The sequence below is a fragment of the Ursus americanus genome, chromosome 1 (assembly GCF_024610735.1).
Source record: "Ursus americanus isolate L20-20 chromosome 1, mUrsAme1.1.p, whole genome shotgun sequence".
Lineage (NCBI taxonomy): Eukaryota > Metazoa > Chordata > Mammalia > Carnivora > Ursidae > Ursus > Ursus americanus.
The window spans coordinates 74,945,095-74,970,550 of record NC_142127.1 but is presented as its reverse complement, the minus strand read 5'-3'; the positions used below and the strand labels follow the sequence as shown (position 1 = coordinate 74,970,550).

General features: G+C 34.3%; 1 protein-coding gene across 2 annotated transcripts in view; it reads left to right on the top strand.

The window, feature by feature from the left end:
* The window catches only part of CATSPERT (catsper channel auxiliary subunit tau), a 141,734-nt gene extending 117,845 nt beyond the window's left edge, over positions 1-23,889 (top strand). For both annotated transcript variants that reach the window (XM_045806503.2, XM_087862692.1), the window contains 3 exons: positions 15,955-16,029; positions 17,159-20,662; positions 23,399-23,889. In XM_045806503.2, coding sequence (XP_045662459.2) covers positions 15,955-16,029; positions 17,159-20,662; positions 23,399-23,746 — 3,927 coding nt within the window. In that variant the 3' untranslated portion in view covers positions 23,747-23,889. The remainder of the gene's footprint in view (positions 1-15,954; positions 16,030-17,158; positions 20,663-23,398) is intronic.
* Positions 23,890-25,456: the final 1,567 nt, after the last annotated feature.

Genomic DNA, 25,456 nt, shown 5'->3' with positions numbered 1-25,456 from the left:
TTCAAGATTCAGCTGTCTAAATGCCATGCCAGGCTAACAGCTGTATTTCAGAAATGGGACAGGGGTTGTGTGGCTTGCAATAATCAGGCAAGAAAGAAATACTGGCTTGGAAGGTGAGAAGAGAAAGAAAAATTTGGTCTGCTTCATATTTTGCACTCAGTAGGTAAGAACTATCCATCACAAGGGGAAGAACATAAGTGCTTTTCTTTGTAATTGAATGAATGACTGACTCCTTAATCCAAGACATTGGAACCCCATATGAATACTCTTTTGTAGATAGTAGAATTTGATATACGAATATCTTGAACTCCATGCAAAAAGGTTTAGTTACTTTAAAGGCAACAATCCCAAGGGGCCAGGGCATTATTGATTCTAATATTCAATCTAGTTGTTCCAATAAACCCTCAAAATATCCTGGATATTTTAATGTTTTGGAATTAAAACTACTTCTTCCAGATTGATTCATGCATCTAAAAATAGCACAAAAATCCCATCTGATTACTGGCCTAAACTTTTATTTAGGAAAACAATGGCATAATATCTACAAAGCATCCTATTGTTACAGGAGAACAAGATTTTGGGTCAGAAGACTTGAATTCTGGCAGCAGTCTCTTCACTATTAGCTGAAGACTAAAAGAGGATTACTTTATAAAACATTGACTACCCTAGATAGCAGGCACCATTGCTAATTAATAATTAATGATAATATGGATGGGCACCATATTAAGCTTTTTATGTGCATTATTTTCTTTAATCTTCACAACAAAGTAGGCATTGTTATTGTTTGTATTTTGCAGATGAGGAAACTGAAGCTCAGCGAGGTTAGATAAATTGTTTAAGGTCACACAGTTAGGGGTCACCTGGGTGGCTCAGTTGTTGAGCATCTGCCTTCGGCTCAGGGTGTGATCCCGGCATTCTGGGATCGAGCCCCACATCAGGCTCCTCTGCTAGGAGCCTGCTTCTTCCTCTCCCACTCCCCCTGCTTGTGTTCCCTCTCTCACTGGCCATCTCTATCTCTGTCAAATGAATAAATAAAATAAAATCTTTAAAAAAAAAAAAGTCACACAGTTAGTAAGGTAGTTGGGATTTGACCCTAGAGGGCATATGATCAACCGCCTTCTCCTCTTCTCCTGACCTTGAGTAACCAAGAATATATTAGTGAATGTAGCTGACAGAAAAGTAAACAAGGAATTATAGCATAGTAGATGAACACACAGGGTACCTTGGGAGTATTCTATGAAAAATGTACTTAACAGGGGCCTGGGGCAGAAAAGGGAGGGTAGATATGGGTAATGAAAGGCCTTTTTAACCAAAGTGGTGTTTCAGTGAGATAATATATGTAAAATATTTTCCAGTGCTTTGCACATACAACTTGCATTGTGTTGGTTGAATTGAACTGAACCTTCATAGAAGTAGCATTATCAAGTCCATTCAAACAATTCATATTGTGATAAGATCAATGAGCTAGAGAAATAGAGATTTTTTTATGTCTATCTAACTCAAAACATTTTGGTGAAGATAAATCTTATCAGAAATTTACAGCCATCAGGGTCTCCAAGGGATTCAGAGACTCTTAAGCAAAGTGCAAACCATCCTCTAAATGCCAGTGTAGTAAGATCTTTAATCATAGCTGTCTATCTTTTCTACCTGAATGTAAGCATATTTAGAGCTGGGAGTTTCTGTGTCTTGTATTCATTTCATCTGGAACAGTGTCTGAAACCTAGCCACTTGACAAATACTTTCTGAATGAGTATGTCTGTGGATACAAAAATGAACAGAATATATATAGCTCTTAACTTAAAAGACCTTAGAGTGAGGTAGTGGGAAAGACTTATTTGGGGTAAACCATTATATTACAGTAACATAATTGTTTTAAGTGAGATAAATTTACATGTACAATAGGTATAGTCAAAGTAGCACTGACAGTTAAAGATGATTTGACAAGTAGCTTCAGGTTGAGCTTGACTACATATTAGCTGCAGCACTTTAGGTGCCATTTTAGCATATTACCACCAAAGAAATATTCCATCCTTTATGGCTGACAATTTAACCATAGCTTTTACTACATTGGGGTAAGGTATTTATCTTACTTATCTTTCTATCTTCTGGCATCTGGCACAGCAGTACAAAGTAGTCACCCAATAGATATTATATTTTGTCTATTTGCCATGTAGGTTTTGGCTTTTTGCTGTTATCACTAATAGTTTCTACTAACTGCTCTGTGACATCCCCCCAAAAGTGTTGGTAGTGTGTTAGGCAAATGATCACAAGTATACTCTATATTTTTTTACTCTCAGGTATACTACACTCCTCACCCCCTCTAGATCACCTGTAGCCAAGGCCAAAGTTCACCTGTGGATGTGAGGAATTGCATGCCACAACCTCGCAAGGATCTAGATTGGAGGCAGTCAAGGCCCATATAAGGAGAGGGATATTCAAATCAGCTAAAACCCTGCAATTTCTTTGTTAGAAATATGCACAAACACATACACACAATATTTATATAATTTATATACAAAAGTTCACCACTTTGAAATATATTCACCTGGCTGGCCCCATGCTACATCTCAACAGGGTAACTGCCTGCTTAAAAAAACATTTTTTTTTTAATTTAAGAATCCAGGGTCTCATAAGATCCTATGTATCCAGGATATGTTTGAAAATCACTTGGCATACCAAGAACCAGGGAAATCACAACATAAATGAGAAAAGAATCAAAAGATGCCAACAACAAGATGAATCAAATATTGAAATAACCAGACAAGGATTTTAAGCAATCACCATAAAAATGCTTCATCAAGCAATCAGAAATTCTCTTGAAACAAAAATTATCAGCAGAGGCACAGAAGTTGTAGAAAAGACCAATGGAAATTATAGAACTGAAAAAGACAGTAACCAAAATAAAAATCTCAATGCTTGGGCTTAATGGTAGAATGGAGATAACAGAGGATAGAAGCAGTGAACTTAAGGAAATATCAATAGAATGTACACAGTCTGAACAACAGAAAGAAAACAGACTGAAAAAAATTAACAGAGTTTCAGGAAAAGAGTTAATATTCATATTATTGGAGTTCCAGAAGGAGTGGAGAGAGGGAGAGAGGGATAGAGAGGAGAAAAAAGAGGGAGATGGAGGAGAAGGAGGAGGAGGGGGAGGTGGAAGGGGATAAGGAGGAGAAGAAAAAGAAATGATAGAGCAAGAGAAAGTATTTAAAGAAATAATTGCTGAAAACTTCCCAAATTCGATGGAAGACATAAACCTACAGATTCAAGAAACTGAGCAAGTCTCAAGGAGTATAAATCCAAAGAAATCACCAGGTCACATCATCATTATACATTTGAAAACTGAAAAAAAAAATTCTTGAAAGCAGCCAGAGAGAATGCATTACCTATAGAGGAATACCTATTTGAATGATTTTCTCATCTGAAACCATGGAGGCCAGAAGGATGTGGCACAACGTCTTTTTAGGTACTGAAAGAAAAGAACTGGCAAAGGTGAATTTTATACCCAGCAAAAATTTTCTTCAGGAGTGAAAGAAAAATAAAGACATTCTCAGATAAAGGAAAACCAAAAGAATTTGTTGGTAGCAAACAGATTCTTAATGAATGGATAAAGGCAGGTCTCTTAAAAAAAAAAGAAAAGAAAAGAAAAGAAGAGAGAGGCGGCTTGGGACTTCAGAAAGAAAAGAACATGAGAATGGGCAAATATAGACTATCCTACTTCTGATGAGTTTTAAAATGATATGTGATGGTCAAAGCAAAGATTATAACACCATCTATTGTGATGCACATTGTAAATAGAGGAAATACTTAAGACAATTATATTTTAAAAGGGAAGGGGACTAGGACTGCCTGGGTGGTGCAGTGGGTTAACCAACCAACTCTTGGTTTAGCTCAGGTCATGATCTCAGGGTCATGAGATCAAGCCCCATGTCAGGCTCTGCACTAAGCACCTAGTCTGTTTGGGAATCTCTTCTCCTCCTGCCCTGCCTGCCAATCTCTCTCTTTCTCTAAAATAAATAAATAAATCTTAAAAAAAAAAAAAAGGGAAGGGGTCTAAATAGAAGTAAGATATCTATACTTCACTTGAAGGGGTAAAATATCAATAACCATAGATTATGATGTCCTGTAAATATAATACATAGCAAAACCACTAAGGAAACTATAAAAAGCAACATACTAAAAAACAGTATAAATAAATCAGTGTGGGATTCTAAGAAATATTAACCCACAAAAAATAAGAAAAGAGAAACAGAGGAATGAGAAGTAGAGCAAACAAATAAAATAGTCCTATGGCCATTAAAAAAATTGAATTAGTAATTTAAAAGCTCCTGGAAAAGAAGTGTCCAGGCACAGATGGTTTTCACTGGAGAATTTTACCAAGCAATTAAGAAAGAATTATCACTAATTTTACTTAATCTATTCCAAAAAACAGAAGAGGGAGGAACACTTCCTAATGCATTTTATGAGGCTCTTATTAGTCTTATACCAAAACCAGATAAAGACAGTACAGACAGACAGAAACTACAAATCAATCTCTCTCATGAATTTACATGCATAAATCCCCAACAAAATATTAGCACACTTATACAGCCATTTATAAAAAGAATTTAATATCATGTAACACTGGTTCATGTAAAAATCAGTCCATGTAATTCACCATATACAGATACGCGAGGCTGGTTCAACATTTGAAAATCAGTCATGTAATTCACCATATCAATAATCTAAAGGAGAAAAATCATATATCAACTGGCATAAAAATTTTTTTGCAAAATTCGACACACAATCTTGATGTAAAAACTCTCAACAAACTAGTGTTAGAATATAACTTCCTCAATTTGATAAAGCACATCTGCAAAAACCTATAGTTTAAATTATACTTAATGGTAAAAGCCTGAATGCTCTTTTTCCAAGATCAGGAACAAGGCAAGGATGTATGCTCTTACTACTCTTTTTCAATATAGTACTAGAAATTTTATCTATTGTAATATGGCAAGAAAAGGAAATAAAAATCACACAGATTAGAAAAGAAGAAATAAAACTGTATTTTCAGGTGGAATGATTGTCAATGTAGAAACTACCAAAGAGTCTACAAACAACAACAACAACAACACATACTAGAACTAATAAGTGAGTTCCACAAGGTTGGAGGATGCAAATTCAAAATGAAAAAATCAATAGCATTTCTATATACTAAAAATGAACATGTAGAAACAAAAATTTAAAACACAGTAACATTTACAGTAACTCCAGAGAAAATTAAATACTTAGAAATCTATCAAAACATGTACAGGATCTGTATTATAAAAATTACAAATTGTTTACAGAAGGAATCATAGGCCTAAATAAATGGTGGGACATATCATGTTCATGGATTGGAAGACTCAACATAGTAAAGATGCCAGTTCTCCCCAGATTGACCTGTTGATTTAATATAATTTATTTCTTTTAAGTTTTTATTTAAATTTCACTTAGTTAATATACAGTGTAATATTAGTTTCAGGTGTATAATATAGTGATTCAACAATTCCATACAACACCCAGTGCTCATCACAACTGCACACTTTAATCCTCATCACCTATTTCACCCATCCCCACGCCCCTACCTCCCCTCTGGTAACCATTAGTTTGTTCTCTAGTTAAGCGTCTGTTTATTGGTTTGTCTCTCATGCTCATTTTTTTTCTTTCTTAAATTCCACATATGACTGAAATCATATGATATTTGTCTTTCTCTGACTGACTTATTCACTTAGCATAATACTCTCTAGCAGCCTTATTCATAATAGCCAAAAAGTAGAAGCAATCCAGATTGTCCTTCAACTGGTAAATGGCTAAATAAACTGTGGTACATCCATACCATGGAATAATAGTAATAAAAAGGAACAAAGTATTGATATATACAACCTGGATGAATTTCCGGAGAATTATGGTGAGTGAAAACAGCCAATCCCAAAATGCTATATACTGTATGACTCCATTTATATAATATTTTTGAAATTATAAAATTATAAAAATGAACAGATTAGTGGTTGCGAGGCATTAAATAGGGAGTGGAAGCAGGAAAGGAATGGATATGACTATAATAGGACATTAGGGATCCTTGTGGAAATATTCTGCATCTTGACTGTACAGTTAGTATCCTGGTTGTGATATTTTACTACAGTTTTATAAGATGTTACTATTAAGAGAAACTGGATAAAAGGTATGTGTGTTCTCTCTGTTATTTCTTACAACTCATGGAAGCTGCAGTATTTCAAAAAGTTTAGTTTTTATAAAGTAAAGAAAAAGAAAACTTACCTTAAATATTTTCCTTAAGGGTGGTAGTCAGACCTGTATATACAATAGATAAAGCTTAATTAAATTGAACAGGATAAATTCCATTGGTAAACTGTAAAACATAGGTTATATAGAATTAACAAATGTAAAAGTTTGAAAGAATCTATCACCTAGGGCAACAGGCTTGTAAATTGAAGACATATCAGAATTCTAGAACAAATTCTTAACAGTCTGAGGTAATTGCTTCACAAAGTCACAAAATCTTCAGAATTCTGTGGGGAAATAAACTTTGAAGTTGTTTGAAGTTAAAAGAAGATTTTTTTATGAACCAAGGTAGACAGTGTGTTAAAGAAATGCAGTATTTTGAGACAAACTTCTGGAGTGCTAACCTGAATTGGAAAGGACTAACAAACATCTCTTTCAACTCATAGCTGATTCAGGTGACAGTCTTTCAATAGTTCCTTCACATTTTTAGAGCCCCTTCATAAATTAAGACTTTCAAGATATAGCTTAATTAGTTACTGTTTAAACCCTGACCATGATGGGATGCTAAATCATTTCCCCAAAGGTCAGGAGGAAAGAAAGGTGGGGAGGAATGGGGAATTTGATTTTATCTACCATTTACAGGCATTGTTTGGTGATGTAAGAGAATTAGTATGATGTAGTAAAAAGACCTTGGATTTTACAGGCAGTAATACCTAGGTTCAAATCCAGATTCTTCCACTGTCATGGTCATATAACTTTGGGCAATTTACATCTGAGTTTCAGTTTTGTCATCTGCAAAATGATTATACTATCATCTATTTCAAAGAATTTTAAAGGGCTTGGAACATAATAGTCACTTGCTAAATGGTAAGTATTATCTTTATTCACCTGTACAAGTATACTATAGGATAAATATGAGAAGCAGGTTTGGTGGATCAAAATGTATGAGCATATTTAATTTTGATATATATACTGCCAGATTATCCTTTAAACCAGATTGGCTAATTCACATTTGCACCAAAAATGTAAGAAAATATTCAGTATTCCACACCCTGTTCATTTTAGTTTTTGTTAATTTTTCACACAAAAATGATATTCCATTGTTACTTTAATTTGCGTTTTTCTGATTATTAATGAATGAACAATTTTCATGTGTTTATTATCCATTTGTATTTCTGTTATTTGACTGCTTATAATCTCTGCCCATACATACAAATTGGGTTGTGTGTTTGTTTTTGTGTGAGATTGTTTTTTTTTTTAATGTTTTTTTATTATGTTAGTCACCATACAGTACATCCCTGGTTTCTGATGCAAAGTTCGATGATTCATTAGTTGCGTATAACACCCAGTGCACCATGCAATACATGCCTCCTTACTACCCATCACCAGTCTATCCCATTCCCCCACCCCCCTCCCCTCTGAAGCCCTCAGTTTGTTTCATATATATTTCAAATACCAATGCTTTGTGATCTGTGCTGTTTATTACCTGTGTTTTTTAACTTCTTTGGTGCCGTTATAGTAATTTTAAATATTTGTGTTGTCAAATCTGACACCTTTTCCTTTGTGGCTGTTAGTTTATATCTTTTTTAGAAGGTATTTCTCCTCCCCAAGATTATGTTAGTATTCTCTTAGATGTTTTCCTAGTATATGCTTTTTATGTTTACATATGTTTAATTCACTTAAAATTTTTTTGTCTGGTATGAGGTAAGAATTTACTGATATTCTTGCTGAAATAGATAGGCTGGTGTTTCAACACAACAGGCAACTTCAGAGATATTGCAGGTTTGTTTCCAGACCACCACATAAAGTGGATATCGCAATAAATCAAGTCAAATGCATTTTTTGGTTTCCCAGTGCATATAAAAGTTATGCTTACACTATACTGTAGTCTATTAAGTGTGCATTAGCATTATATCTTAAAAAGTGTACATACTTTAAAAATACTTTATTGCTAAAAAATGCTAAACATCATATGAGCTTTCAGCATTGTAATAAATGATCACAAATCAGCACAAGTAAAATAGTAACAAAGAAGTCTGAAATATTGTGGGAATTATTAAAATGTAACACAGAGACACAAAATGAGCAAATGCTGTTGGAAAAATGGCATTGATACACTTGCTTAACACAGGGTTGCCACAGACCTTCAATTTACTAAAAAATGCACTATCTGGGAAGTACAGTAAAGCAAAACACAATGAGGCATGCCTGTACATTTTAATTTTCCATATACTTAACGTTTTTGTCTATCAGTATCCCTTCCTGAGGATATCATCCCTGCCCCAACTCTAATTTTTGGTGTAGTTGGCAAACTTGACACTGTCTCTGTGGCTATAAGGATAACCACATAATTTGATAGAAGAATATTAAGAGAAGTCTTTATTCTTTTATATCAAGAGCTAGCAGTAGTCTGAGAGAGAATAAATAAGAAAACCAACACAGAAGAAGAAAGATATGAAGAGATAATGACTTGGTCACATTGAGTCCCTGAAATCAGATCTCTTAGTTATATTAGCCAATTAATTTTTTTAATGAAGTATTTTATTTCTAAATAAATATATTTTATATTTTTGGTTATAATCCAAAATGATGTTATTTATGGTTTGTGTAAATTTTTCCAGCTTTGGCCAATAGGAATTCTTTCAGTGTGTCCTGTGTCCCTTTGACATGCCTCCATCCTTTTGTTTTTTGAGCACTTTCCTACTTTTTGTTTACAAGATATTCCAGGCTTATCTTCTTTTTGTTGCCCCAGTCCTAGAATCAATCATTTCTACAAGGAACCCTGGTTATTTTTACTGGAGAATGATATTTTGAAACCAGGCTCTGGGAATCGGGTGTATTGTTGTTATTGTGCCTAGGCCTTCTGAACAGACAGTTAAATAATATATGTGTGTATACAAACCCATGTATATACATATACAATACTTGTTTCTGTATATATCTGTCTCTATATATTTTGCTAATTATAAGTTTATAGTGATGTCTCTGAATCTATTCCAGTATTACTGAGCTTATTATAACCCTCTTTTCTTGCTTGGATCCTATGTAACTTCTCTCTCCCACAGTGAGAAACCTGGCTGTCATCATCCACTATTCATTTATTTATTTATTCCACCCCAATATAAATGCAAAACAGTGTCAGAATTACTAAATTATACTACACCCATGAAGAACAGATTTACCTACTGGCACACATTGTTTATGTAGAGTTTACTTTGCCTTACAATTTCCAGTCAAAACATTATTTTTCAAAGTTACTAAGGTCACTTCCTTTTTTTCCCCTACCCCTTTCAGTGTAGTTATATATCTACATTTGTAATAAATACAGTTGGATTCATTTCTCAATGTCTGCATTATTTCTTGACTACCAACATTCTGTTTCTTATTGTTTTAGTTTTAGTTTACATTCATTAATGTTCATTCTTTGTAAAGTATAGACCAATAGATGTTGGCAAATGAATAGTCATGTATTTTAACTATTTAATTTTTTAAAATTATTGTCTATTGAAATTTTCTCATTCCACTTGAGTCAGTTTTGCAAAGACTTCCCTATATGCCACTGGCGCTTTCCCAGACTGCTTATTATGATCAACTAGTCATCTGTACCTTAATTTTTCATTTAATAGCACATTGCTTATACAACCCGTTTATCAATTTCATTACTTTAAGTGGCCGGAGTGTTTTTATTTTAATAATAATAATAGCCAATAGTTCTTTTAAAGTATAATTAACATGCAATGTTATATTAGTTTCAGAGGTACAACATATTGATTCAACAATTCTATACATTATTCAATGCTCATTATGTGTGTGGTCACCATCTATGACCACATAATGTCACTGCAATACCTTTAACTCTATTTCCCATGCTGCACCCCCATCGCCAAGACTTATTTATTTTACAACTGGAAATTTATACCTCTTAGTCCCCCTTATCTATTTTTCCCATCCCCCCACCTGCCTCCCTTCTGGCAGCCACCAGTTTGTTCTCTGTATTTAAGAGTCTGGTTTTCTTTTTTTGTTTGTTTTTTAGATTCCACATATAAGTGAAATCATATATATTTGTCTCTGTCTGACTTATTTCACTTAGCATGATACTCTCTAGGTCCATTCATGTTTTCAGATGGCAAGATTTCATTCTTTTTAATAATAATACCCAATACTTTTATTGCAAGTTCCTATATTAGCATCTTAATACATTAACTCATTTAATCCCCATAACAATCCTGTGAAGTAGATATATTTACTATATTTTATATGTGGGAAAGTTAAGGCATGGAGCAGCTAACTGATTTGTCTGAGGACAATCAAGTGGTAAGCCTGGGTTTTGAACTGAGGCAGACTGGCTCTGAAGTCTGTGCTGCAAACATCAAATTCTACTGTCTCTTACTGTGAGCCTGTATAAAGATTTAATCAATGCTCTATTAAGAATGCCTTTGTGGGGGGAGAGAATGCCTTTGTAAGTAAGTTTTAAGCTTTTATGTTTTCCCACCCCCCAGCTTTTCTTTTTTAATTAAAATTTCACCTACACAGTCCCCCAAAAATCAGTCTGCACAGAGGGTATAAAATGAAAAGAAAAAGTCGTCCTTCCCCACCCATATCAGTTTCACTTACCCAAGACAACTACTTTTTTTTTTTTAATTTTTTTTATTACATTATGTTAGTCACCATACAGTACATCCCTGGTTTCTGATGCAAGGTTCGATGATTCATTAGTTGCGTATAACACCCAGTGCACCATGCAATACGTGCCTCCTTACTACCCATCACCAGTCTATCCCATTCCCCCACCCCCCTCCCCTCTGAAGCCCTCTACTTTTAACAGTTTGCTTTGTAGTTCTTCTGGTAAGTTTTATTATAGTTTTAAATTACATAGCTCAAACTCTATTTGATTTATCAACTAATCAACTTCAGGTAGAATGTGTTGATGTCACACTCTGAAAGATGATGTAGAGCATTTACAGTAGTTCAGATCTTCCTTCTACAACTTTTCCTTTTACTTTTATTAGACATTATTTTTTTATTTTTCTAATGGTTATTTGTAATGCTCTGATTAATATGTTTAAAATACTTCTTGGCATGTAAACCAATAGGCATTATCTACCAACTTCCTACTACGAAAGATGAAATTTTTTAAAAAGTTTCATTTTCCTGTCCTTTCCATTTTCTTTTTGTCGTTGTTATTCATATAGTATTTCTTTGTTAAGCTTTCTAATACATTCTGTTATATTGCTGTAGTTAAATCTCCCATGCTTTGTTTATAGATTGAATCTATTTTAAATCTAAGAAAAGTTAATTTATAATTGTTATAATACATACTATATATATTATTATAATTTATAAGTCTCTGCTGAACTAAATAATGCATATAATAGATCCATGAAAAGTAAACATCACATTTCTGCTTCTAGTAAAGATGGAGTTTACAGGGATATGATTTATTTTTCTTCCTAAAATAATAAGAAAACCAGAAAAAAATTATAGAAAAGTGCTTTTTAGACATTGGGGAAATGGCAGCATGGGACTGTGATTTCTTAGAGAAAAGGACAAAGTGAGCCCTATGATCGCACCGGTTTTCTGCACAGCAGTGCCAGGAGGGAGAACCAAAACAGAGCTTGAAGCCTTCACTGAATTGAAGAGATGGAGACTGGAGTTTGGTGGGCAGAGGCAGAATTTGTGTAGTAGAGTACCAGAGTGGAAGGAAATGTAGAGCAAGAAATCTCCAGATAACTGTGAAGGAGGTCCCCTTCAGGCTTTGAGATTAATCTGAGTAGTGAAATACTGGAGGCAAGAAAAACAACCACTGAAAAGGATTGGGTAGAACATTCTAGGAACTCACATAGCTAGAAATAAACCATATGCCAGAGAGGAAAGACCATATCACATCTGACAGCAAATAGAAGGCCATCATCTTAGTAGAGAGACTAAGTCAGCCCTATATTAAAGGCTTTTGGACAATGCCCCCTCACCACCAATAAAGCTTAAAAGCAAGCTTTGAAGGAACTTGTTTCCAAGTATCCTAATATGTACCAAAATAAATCAAATACTAGATTAAAGAAGAAAGCAAAATCTAATAACCAAAAATGTAAAATTTAGCATTCTCAGCATCTAATTAGAAATTACAGACATACAAAGAAAAGCAAGGAAATATCCATAATGCAGAGAAAAATCAATCAATAGGAACAGACCTAGAAATGACAAAGATGGAACTAACAGAAAGGGAGGTTAAAAGAGCTATTACAAATATATTCCATATATTCAAGATGGTAGAATAAACATGAACATGATGATGAAAGAAATGGAAGGTACAGATAGACAAAATGGAATTTTTAGAGATGAAAAAGGAAGTAACCGGGGCACCTGGGTGGCACAGCGGTTGGGCGTCTGCCTTCGGCTCAGGGCGTGATCCCGGCGATCTGGGATCGAGCCCCACATCAGGCTCTTCTGCTATGAGCCTGCTTCTTCCTCTCCCACTCTCCCTGCTTGTGTTCCCTCTCTCGCTGGCTGTCTCTATCTCTGTCGAATAAATAAATTTAAAAAAAAAGAAAGAAAAAGGAAGTAACCGCACATTAGATGCTGCAAAAGATCAATGAACCTGAAGACATAGAATTAGAAATTATACAAAATAATGCACAATGAGACAAAAGATTTTTTTAAAAGTAGAGCATGATAACTTGTATGAAAATATCAAGTGGTAAAACATACATGTAATTGAAGACTTATAGGGAGGGGAAACTAAAAAATGTATTTGAAGAAATAATGGTCAAAAGTTTTTCATATTTGATGAAAACTATAAACCCACAGATCCAAGAAACTCAATGAACTCAAAGAGAATTAGACCTAAAAAAAAATTCTCAGATATATCATAATCACACTGCTGAGAATCAGTGGTAAAGAGGAAACCTTAGGGGAATATGGAGGAGAGAAACAAAGAGTGATACTCAACGTTACTAGCCTGTAGATGGTAGCACCAATAACTGACATGAGGAAAAACAGGGAAAGGCTAAGGTTTTGTGGGGCTTTTGGAGGGAGGGAGGGGAACAGCATCAGTAATCCAGAATATTCTTTTGTGATATGTTAAATTTGGGATGCCTATTATACAGCTAAGTGGAAATCAGTACCTTTTTTAATATCTCAAGATCCTATTTAGAATCTTTTCCAAGGGTCACCCTCTCCTCACATTCCACAGAAATGTCTCTGTCTACTCCAGAGTTTGTTCTGTTTGCTCTTATTGATTCTTCACTTGTATGAATTGGTTTTCCTCATATATCTGGTAAACTTCGTTGGCTCATTTTATATTTGTGAATGAAGGAATGTGTTGATTGTATAGGTATGCTTTGTGTGACAGGCTGGCTTCCCTTGAGTGTATATGAGGATGAAAGAGGGTAGATAGGATGGTTGGGGACCCAACAACGTTTCCAAAGAACCCATGTGTTTCTCTCCTAGATGGAACTTCCTTTTCTTTCTTTTTATACCCCCTCTGTTATCTGATGTGGAAATGTCAGGGACAACAATCTCTGCTCTGCTTCCCTGTCAAGGCTCAAAACTCGTAGGATCTCCACCTGGGCAGATGGCACATTTTCTTTAGAAAGCAGTTTTTTGATGTTTGGGTGTGTGACTGGGAAAGAGAGTGCTGCCAGCAGCATATACTCTGTATGCTGAGAAAGAGAAAATCCAGCTGTTCTGAATGTAGCTCTTGAATTAATAACTATGACAATTGCACCATCATCTGATTCTCTTTGTATATGCTGTCCTTGAATTTTTTTGCTTCTCAGGCCCACTGATTTCTGTTGTTCAAGGCTCTAATTTTTTTGATGGGGGCTTCCATTGAATCAGTCTCATCTGCTTTCATATTTTCTGAATTTCCTCCAATTTCTAAATCCTGGTGTCTCACCTTATTGATTTCCAGTATTGCCGTGGGATTTTTCTTTTTAAAATATTGTTTTCTGTTAATTTACTAGAACCTTGGAAGGTAGGAAAGAAGAGACCTCCATGTTTAGTCCAACACCTTGAAGCTCCTATATTGGTTTGTTTTATTGTTCTTTTCTAGCTTCCCGAGATGAATGCCTAAAGCATTTCTCCCCAGTTTAAATGTACTGGAGTTTTTATTTATTAAGTGTTCCATGTTCATTTAAATAATAATACAGAGTTAATAAAAGTTAATAGTGTCCTGTTTCCTCTCCTCCAGAGATGTTAGCATTTTATATCCTTTCACACATTCTTTCAAGTTCATATTAGGAAGGAGTTTTTTTTTCATGTTTTTTATAAAAAGGAGATCATGTTTTGTTTGTTTTACTGTTTTTTACTTCCCATATATATTTTTAATTTTTCTACTAAATTTATTTAAAATAACAAAATTTCAAATGTTAGAGTTCAAACTGGTTTTTAGGGAAATCTGGGGAAATTAAAGCAAAGAAAAACAAAACAAGCAAAAGAACAGATGTGGAAAAGTCTGAGATGTATTTCAAGAATTCAGAGTTAGACACGTTTGTCTGAAGGAGAGAAACTGTAATGGGGAATATTGAGGAACTCGTAAAAATAATTTAGTCAATGTGTTAGGGCAATGGATACCAGCAAAAGTGGGAAGCTGCTGAAAATTTAAGAATAAGGTCATGTTATTAACTGCTTAATATTAATTCACACTTAAGCCAAAAGTATTACTTATGGAAACATCATTTGTTGAACTATTATTCTAATTAACTTGACATATAATGAACCTGCTGTCTAAAGGAGATAGTGTATTGGAAAGTAGTTTGTAGTACTAAGTACTTTCAAAAAGATGGTGTCAGGTTTTGTCTAGATGAGTTGGCAGTGTGGATGCACATTATGATGCTTCCAAAGCATCATTCTCAGTCACTACAGTCTTGATTGTGTAGCGAAAGGAGTATCAGATGAAAATTTAGGACACTTAGGATTTAGCCTACTAATCATCTGGGTAACTTAGGACAACAAACTTCAACTTCAGATTCTTGTATGAAACAAGGAGTAGGATTGGATTATCTCTAAAGCACCTTTCATCTCCAAAAATTCAGTGGTTCTGTGATTCTATAATTGTTCCTATACACCTTAATCTGGCACTGTTTCCTTAGGCAGTGTTAAGTACCCATTTAGCAATTACAGGTTAAGGAATCATTGAAAATGCTTTCTAGCCCAATACAATATCAAATGCCGTTTATTTTTTTTAGGGATGGGGAAGGGGCAGAGGGAGAGAAAGAGAAAATCCTAAGCAGGCTCCACACTCAGCACTTGAGCCCAATGCGGGGCTTGATCTCACAACCCTGAGATCCTGACCTGAGCCAAAATCAAGAGTCAGACGCTTAACCAACTGAGCCACACAGGGGCCCCTTAAATGCCATTTATTATCTAAAGCATTTTACAACCTTTTCAAATGAGGTTGTATTAATTCTGACAATTCTATTTCATTTCTACTTTTGTTTCTGCTTGAGGTCACTGTGCATTGTTTTGACTTTACAGTTTCAGTGGGGTGAATATTGTACCAAGGAAGCTAAGTTATATGTGTAAATGGATTATATATGTATAGATTTCTTTGATGATTGGCAAAGTAAATTATAGTAGTTATGAGAAAAATATTTAAAGTTTTTTATGTCTTTAATAACTATTGAAAAAATAAAATTACCTTGGAATATCCTTGCATTGCAAGCAGTCTAAAATTAAAACTTCTCTTTTTATAAGGTGATTTTTTCACGAAAGGAACAAATTTCACCATCTTTCAGACCAGAATATATAGAATTCAAACCAAAATATCAGGTGAGTCCTGAATTATCCTATCATAACAATTATATTTAAATACTAGGCTTCTCTAATACTTTATATAATTCAGTGGTTCCTAAACCAAACTACCCCTTAGAAACACATGGCTGTACTTGAAAAAATACATGTTCTCAGTCCTACCTCTGACCTGATGAATCTCAATCTGGAAATGGGAGGCTGGGAATCTGTATTTCTCAGAAAAACCCAGGGGATTCTTATACTGTTATCTGGATATCAATTAACATTTGAAAAACAGTTGTAATAAATTGTATCCATTACAATGAAGTTTGAACTAAGTTGAAATAAACTAAAACAAATACTAGGCTGATTATTTCACATTTTGCCTTTTTCAGCTGGTTAATGTAGAAGTTGTATGAACAAATATAAGAATATGTTTGAAACATTTGAATAAAAGACTTCATCTCAAAGGCTATTTCAATGATAGACTAGCTTGATCCCAGAGCTACAAAACTGCCCATGGATATTACACTGAAATTTCACTGTAATCCAGAATCTTTTTGTACTGCTCTCTCTTAACCATTTATGAGGAATGTATGGTATTCATCAAAAAGTAAGATTCTACTGTGACATGCTAAGGAGTGGGTGGAACTCATCATCGTTGAAATTCCCAGACTTAAAAGCAGCTGATATATGCTCCCAAGTTAGTCTTTAGAAATCATTTGTGATCCTTCTAATGGGATATCTACTACTTCCTTTGCATTTTAATTTTTTCTTGTATTGCTACTAAAATGGTAAATATTTATAGGATAGGACTTAGATCCTGATGTTAGCCATTGTCTAAGTAAATGCAGATAACACTGGAAATTAAGTTCTTAAAAAAAAAAAAAAACTATGTAGGAATGCAGTTTAAGTATTTTAAATATTCTAGGTAGCTCAAAGCTCTTGGACACAAAATAGTATCAGAATTAGGAATTCTAAAATTTTGCATTAAAATTTTCATTCCAATTTCAAATATTTTAAATAATTAAAGTCAGTTTTCTCTTTGTAAATGGTGGGTGGATGAAGAGATAATTTGACAGATTGCTCAAAAAAATTAACTAGAAAGTTTATTATAAATTCAAATAAATGCTACAGAATTTCTTACCTTTTGTTTTTAATATTACAGTTCCAGAAATTCAACTTTAAGAATGGTTTTGATCCTTTTCTAAGGAATATAAACAACAAAATGTCAGTCAGAAAAGGGAAAGACCAAGATATGTACAAATGTCAAAACACTTTAAGTACAGAGGTTATAGAGCATGAAGACCAAGATCCTCCTTACCCAACATATGCAAAAACTGCAAGACCTGCTAATAAAACCTGGCCCCGTGATCCTGGTATCACCACAGTAAAGACTTTAGACTCTAAGTTAAAATCAGCCCGTGATCCTGATTTCATCACAGTAAAGACTTTAGACACTAAGAATAATTTAGCCCGTGATCCTAATATGATACCAATAAAGACTTCAGATACTAAGGATAAGTTAAAAGAAAGACTACCAAATGTATCTCTACCTAATTTTGAAGGAGAATCATCAGTGACTGGAAATGTAAATACATATCGCCTCTCAAAATCATTAAGTCTTACTTCCCACCTAGAAAATTTAAAGCAATCAATGATGCTCAAGTCAATTTTAAGTAAAAATCTGCAAGACCTTTCAGATAAATTATTTTCTAAACCAGAGGTTCTTATGGACACTGAAGCAAGAAAGAAAAGTCATAGTTTTCCACTTCTGAGTGTTCATGATGAACCACCAAGTAGTTTGGAAAACGAAGTATTTGAAAAAGCTCAAGATTTAAATAGCTGGCTTCCAGAAAAAGGCATTGTAAGTTCAAAGTCTCTTTTGAGACAAACAATTAAAGATATTCCTGCAGATTCACTTTCAGAAGGTGGACCAAGAAATTCTCCAGAGGCAGAAATAGCACTTGTCTCTGAAAAGCACTTGGAGGCTGGTGAGATCCATTTTCCCATTAAAAAAAGTAATTTCAAAAAGAAACATTCAAAACTTGAAGTATCTAGCTCCAAACCAGGTGTAAGTGACACTGCAGATGATTATGTTATAAAGCAAATATTCACTGCACCTATCTTCTCAGAATTGAAAATAGGAGTGAAAGAATTGAGTGAGACACCAGTAAATTTGCAGACTCAATTACCCACAGCTTGGGAGAGTTTATCTTCAAATATTCTACTTCATTATGAAGAAAATGATGAAGAAATAGAATTGCCACTGGCCAAATCTGTTATAAGCCAGATAATACAAGCATTTCCTGTAGATACTCTTTTAGAATCTGGGATAATCAAAGTGATAGAATTAGATAAAGAATATCAGAAGAGTTCTGTGCTGGATACAGAGACAGTCTTTGCTGAAGAAGAGCCAAAGTATTCCACAGAGGATTATTCAGATACCCAACGCAGAACAGAATCTCTTTCAGAGCAGAATACACTCATCACTCCCAAAGAAACCACTTCTTTTAATAGAGTTGAATATATGGATGAAGGCCAACATATATCCCTACAAGATTCAAAATACCAGTCAACACCAGATAAAAAAACAGATATGCTAAATAACAGTCAGAGGTTTGATAGAGAAGAAAATTATCTAAATTCTACTTTAGAAAGTTTAAGTAACTCATTAATGGGTAAACTTAATGATTCAGATGTAATAATGTTAAAATCCTTTTTAAAACATATGTTTAGTGTTTTTTTCAAATATAGTCAGTCTGAAAGAAGACAACCAGAAAAAGAATTAAGAAAACTAATTCAGCATCCTTTCCCAAATAATACAGAGGATCTTGAAGAAATCAAAGAGAATTTCGATAAAACAGATAAATTAGACAGAAAACCTATTTTGAGTCCAAAGCTGTGTGTATTTCTAGAAGAACTCTCAGAGTCAGAAATAAAAAATTTAAAATCTGAACTAAGTAAACATATCCAACATTACCTTGTAGAAAGACTTTCAGAATCTGGACACATCACCAAAGAAGACTTGCCAAAAATCTATCAAAATCTGTATTTGATGAATGAGAAAGTGGAACCAAAAGGGCAAAATATTTTTCTAGAAAAATATTCAGAAACTGTAAAAGAAATCATGTCTTTTGTAAGTAATTTTAATCACCATTTCATAGATAAACATTTGGAAATAAAGCTAAGATCTTTCTTAAATGAAATTCTCCAAAACTATTTCCTAAAAAACCTTTCAGAAAGCAGTTTATTTAAAGAAACAGAATCTGAGACTATCAACCCAAACATGTCTTCTCTAAGAACTAAAAGTGCCTCTATATCTTTTCGTGAGTTAGGACAAGACATTTCAAGGGGGAGTTTTGGGAAAAGACTTGACTTAAACATGAAATATCCTTTAAATAAATCTCTACAAAACTATCTTATAGCTTTATCAGAAAATGAACTATTAAATCTAAAAGCTGATTTAAGCAAACACCTCCAGGGCCTTTTTATAGAAAAACTTTCAAAATCAGGACTAATCACAGAAAAGCAATTAGAGGGGATCAACCAGCGTATAAATTTGATCAATTCTAATTCCATGCCATTAAAATGTATAAAGCCAGATTTATCTTTTAGAAATGAAAATCAGTTTAGGGAGGAGAATTCAGAAAAGCAAAATAAATATTCAAAAATTGTTCAAAAAACTACTTTACAAAAAGTTCCTGAGGAGAGACTTATGGAAATAGAACCAACCAAAAAGGAAGGAAAGGAATATTTTTCCTTACAGAATATTAAGGAAAATCCATCAATAATTGAGGGACAGAAAAGATACTATCCTAAAGAAGGAGCCAAGACCCTGAGATTAATTAAAGTACAACCTTCTTTCATCAAAAATACCCAAGCGATTCCATTAAATAAGTCATCAGAAAGACTTACAGATATAGTGCTTAACAAACAAAGGAAAGAACATTGTTTCGTGCAGCTTCCTCACGCAGACAATTATGATTTTAAAACAGAAATTCAAGACCCACATAGTTGGAGTGGTAAATCAAAAACAACTCAGTCAAATATTTGCTTTGAAAGGACACTAAAAACGAAGCCCCTTGAAAAAAGGGAGCATAATACCTATAAATTGATGGCACAGGAAAAACGGGAAGGAGTACTGTCACCGTATCCAAGAATTCCTCATTGCAAAATACCAAGTGAAAATGACGACTTTATATACAAATACACTTTTCCTTCCAGGCAGACTAACACTTTAACTCATTTTGATTTAGAGGCTGGGGAGAAATCAAAGTTAGAAGACCAGTATATTCAGAGATTGAAAGGAAATAATAACAATAATAAAAAACCTCTAGTACCATTTGCACAGTACAAAAAAATACATACTCTTTCTGTGAGGACAAATGGAATTTGCAAAGAAAAATATGTCAAGTTCCCCGAATCAGAGTCGTTTAAATACAAAGGTATGGAATCTGAGAAAAACTCAAAACCATTCCTCTTCCCAGAAGTATTAAAGAGAGAAAATCTAAAGCCCAAGGTCCAAAAAGAAAGAGACCGTGTCAACAAACAAAAGAAGTCATTTAGCAAGATAGTTAAGATACTACCAGCCACACTGCCCACCGCAAGAATTCTAAGGAAATCTGTTCCAAGGACATTGCTTCACTGGACTGCAAGAAGAACTATACATGTAATACTGTTTTTCTAAGTCTTCTACTTTTGCATTTGGCCAAGTGTGTCAATAATCCACTTTTAGAATGTATGTCTGTATGCAAGTATGTGTGTAACCTTCGTTGCCCCAAGATACACAGACTGTCAAACTTAAAAAATTCTTCTGACATTCAAATTCACCTCATCCAATTCAAAATGCAGTCACGAAATCAGGGGACTGTTCACATACTTAGGGCCTTTTTATGAAATAGATAAAGGGCACTCCCTCTGGAGCGCGAAGTAGAAAAAGTCGCCCTTCCCTCTGGGCAGACGCTGTAAACTGACACAGCCTGGAGCCAGTGTACACAGCCCAGTGTATGGGGAACGGGCTGCATCTCAGCCAGGACTCACCCGTCAGCCTGGGGCTGCTGTGCAGGCACAGCCTATGCAATTCCTGGCAGTGGCTGTAGCCTATGGAAACAGCTGGCATTTTGTTTTCATGCAGATATAAGTATATATAGTATTTTCCAGATTGCTAAATTATCCTTGTTTCAGTAAACAAAGATATGTGCCTATTATTCATGCAGATATAAGTATATATAGTATTTTCCAGATTGCTAAATTATCCTTGTTTCAGTAAACAAAGATATTATGTGCCTATTATTCTGATAAGTATTAGAGATACGCAAAATTTATAATCTATTGGATTATGAATGGAAAATTTTTAATTTAACTTCTCCTCTCTTCTATTACCATTGCCCTTCTGCTATATCATATGCTGAGAAACTTGGGAAATCAAACCTATTTATAATATTAACATAAAACAATTAGGAAGGTAAACCTGCTACCAGACTTTATACAAACCATTCTGAAGCAAAGTTAAAAACTAGGAATGGAAGGGACTTATTTTACTATTCTGGACTGCAGCTCTTCTCTGTTACAAATAGACATGACCCACAACTGGGAGAACTCACAAATCCCAAAAGGATATTACACTGATAATTTGATGTGCATAATCCTTTGAATGAGAAAACTAAATCTAATTTAGAACAGTTGCTTTTTTTTTTTTTAGAACAGTTGCTTTGAATTTGCTTTCCATAGTAAAGCAAATATTTAGCTTTAGTAAATAGTAAACTTAGCAGCAGGTTAAATATTATCAATTTAGCTTATACTCTCAACTTCAGATTTCTCGTTTCTATTTAAATTTGGTAATTTAGTATTGAGTGTGTCCACTAGAAAAAGGAAGTAGAAGATGGGTTCATAGTTTTGGGAAAGGACTTTCCAAAGTTCCTTTAGACAAACTGAATCTTTGATGTCACTTTTCCAAACAATAAATTGTGTTTATATTATATAATATGAGATCATATAGGATCTCAGAAACTTTATCTATCCTAAGAGTGGGCAGGAGAGATAGAGTTATGCTTATTTTCCTCTGTTAAACCAACAGTCCCTAAACTTTTCTCTCCAGTGAAGTTGACAATAGAGAATTGAATGGTAGGAGGGCATTTTTCAGATCATCAGAAAGACTGGCTCATCTGATTCTTTTCTAAAATCCGGGAATCTCCCAAAGGAATCAAAATAGAAGTCAGAGAAATTGAGTTGTAGGAGCATCCAGAAAAATAACCAGTTGTGTGGGTCTCCATGCCCTTCTGCTGGTACTCTATTAATCAGTTACTTCATCTGTGAAGCAAGAACTATGTGTTACTCACCAAAGTAGCAGAAATTCCCTTAATAATGTGGCTTACCTAAATGTTCCACATACATAAGAGGGGAGAGGAAGAATGTTTCCTTGCTTTCTTCAAATCCAGGCAAAAATGTAACGTAGGTACAATTTGTCTTTAGACTCTTTATACTTCCTTTTTTGTAAATCTTTCTTGCTGCCCTAATTCTCAGTCCTGCACAACCTCCTCCCACCCTCCAATTCTATTAATTCCTTCCCATCTTCTCTCTAAATCAGAGTAGCTTATTCCTTTGATGTGGTCATCTCTGCAAAGTGTTAAGGGACAAGATGCTCAAACTGCAGAGGAAACTAGTTTATACTAGTTTAGGAATGACTAATAGCTCCATACCCTCTTTGGGATAATTGTAGGTGGTTATATGTTTATTATAAAGTAGAGCCATGTTATATAAATTTGAAACGAAGAGAAAAGGAAAACAAAGCCCATAATCCCACCACCCTAACACAACCATCATTTAAAAAAAATTACTTTGGTGTATATCCTTCCAGTTATTTTTCTGAATGTTTTACTTCTTTATTCTCAGAATGTACATAAAAATTTTTACTTTAATATAAACAGTATAACCATATCCTTAGATGCCAGGCTCTCTATGTGTGTGTGAAAGTGTATTAAGATGTTTATTAACTTTTAAAGAATGAAACTTTGGATGGTATAAAGTGTGAGTTTGTGATTTGTATTTAGGGTTGGAGAAAATATAATTTAGAGAATTAAAGAATAGGCTGACTGCCTTTAGGAGTCTGACCCCTAAGGACAACTCTCCTAAGCTTTTCTGGTTTCCAGCTTCAGATCTTCTATCCTTCTAAAATAATAAATCCTTTGAAACAGTAACACTTTTTTTTTTTAAGCATGGTTTCTATGATAGTATCTAATAGGAGGCATTGGGTGTAGGATCTGAATTTGGGGACTGCCTATAAAATATTTAATGCTCTCATTCTTTGTCTTTAACTGTTGATATTACACACTTCAGTTCTTGTAAATTTAAAATGTACTTTCAAGAAAACTAACTCACCAATCTGATCCTTTATTTTCATATTTAGGATTGTTCGGATAGATTTGAGGATATACCTGTGACCTCATTTAAGCATGCTGAACAAGCAAAATCAAGAACGAGGCTGTTAGGAAAAAGCCCAGGCGAAAGCCATAATCAGTTAAGACACTTTGCAAGACCAAATACGGCTCCAGAAGTTCACAAACGGCGAGAGAGCTACAACGGAAGACCTACAAATCTTCGAATGGTTTCAGCAGGCTTAGTTCACATAAATGATGCAATCCCAGATTATGAAATCCATAAAATGAGGCAAAAGAAAAAATTAAAAGAGAATATTGAAAAGTGTTCGCTCATTTGTGATATTATCCAAATGTTAAAAGTTCAAAATGATATGTAAGGCCAACAGTCAACCTCTCCAATTAACAAAATGGTTTGAAGATCTGTCCTTTTGTGTGATAGAAGCCGGCAACCAAGTTTCATCTTGTTAGAACCATTTTGTTTTAATTAAAATGAAAAGAAGCACTTTTGATGTAAATGTGTTTTTGTTTATGAACCTTAGGGAACAGACCAAGAAATACATATTCAGTTCATATTAAGTTTTATTTCCCAGCTCTTCCCCCTTGTCACTATATAACGATATCACACCAGTTGATAGTTCTCTGATTTCTCAAATCTTTGTTATTCTCTAAATTATTCCTTACCACCCAGTTTTCAGGGTCTTTAGTTGCAGTTATTTATGTTTAGCCATTTGTTATGAATATATTCTTATTCTTCAGCTCTAATTATATTTCAAGATTCAACAGTATGTAATTTTCTGGGCTTAGAGAACATCCGTTAATTTTCATATCCTCTGATATTACAACTTTTACATTATAAATACAGATAATAACAGATTTAATAGTAATTCCTGAGGCACCTCCTATACTGGACTGACTCTTCTAACTTAGAACACTATGAAAGGGCCTCTTTAATAGCACAAAATGTAGGAAACCACATAACTGTAGAAACCGCATAGAAATTAGCAAAATCAACATAGGATTTAAATCAGAGACTTCCTGGGGCACCCGGATGGCTCATTTGGTTAAGTGTCCAACTTTTGATTTTGACTCTGGTCATGATCTCAGGATTGTGAGATTGCGCCCTGCATTGGGATCCGCACTGGGAGATTCTCTCTCTCCCTCGGCCCCTCCCACCCGCCCCCTCTCTTAAAAAAAAAAAAAAAATCAGAGACTTCTGAAAATTGGTTCTACTCTTTTTTTAAAAAAATTCAAGTATAATTAACAGTGTTATATTAGTTTCAGGTGTACAATTGAGCGATTCAACAATTGTATACATTACTCAGTGCCCATTAAGGTAAGTGTACTCTTAATCCCCTTCACCTATTTCACCCATCCCCTGACCCACCTCCCCTCTGGTAACATTTGTTCTCTATATTTATGAATTTTATTTTTTGTTTGTCTCTTTTGTTGTTCATTTGTTTTGTTTCTTAAGTTCTACATGAGTAAAATCATATGGTATTTGTCTTCTCTGATTGACTTCTTTCCCTTAACATTACCTTCTAGATCCATTCATATTGTTGCAGACGGCAAGATTTCATTCTTTTGGATGGCTGGGTAATATTCCAGTGTGTGTGTGTGTGTGTGTGTGTGTGTGTGTGTGTGTGTGTGTGTATACACCACTTCTTCTTTACCCATTCATCAGTTGATAGACATTTGGGCTCTTTCCACGTTCTGGCTATTCCACTGATTTATGTGTCTGTTTTTGTGCCAGCACCAATACTATTTTGATGACTACAGTTTTGTAGTATACCTTGAAATCTGGGATTGTGATACCTCCAGTTTTGTTTTTATTTTTCAAGAGTGCTTTGTCTATTCCAAGTTCTTCTGTGGTTTCATATACATTTTAGGATTATTCTAATTTTATGAAAAATGCTCTTGGTATTTTGATAGGGGTTGCATTGTCTGTAGATTGCATTGTGTAGTATGAACATTTTAACAATATTGATTCTCCCAGTCCATGAACAAGGAATATCTTTCCATTTGTTTGTGTCATCTTCAGTTTCTTTCATTGATGTTTTATAGTTTTCAGAGTAGAGATCTTTCACCTC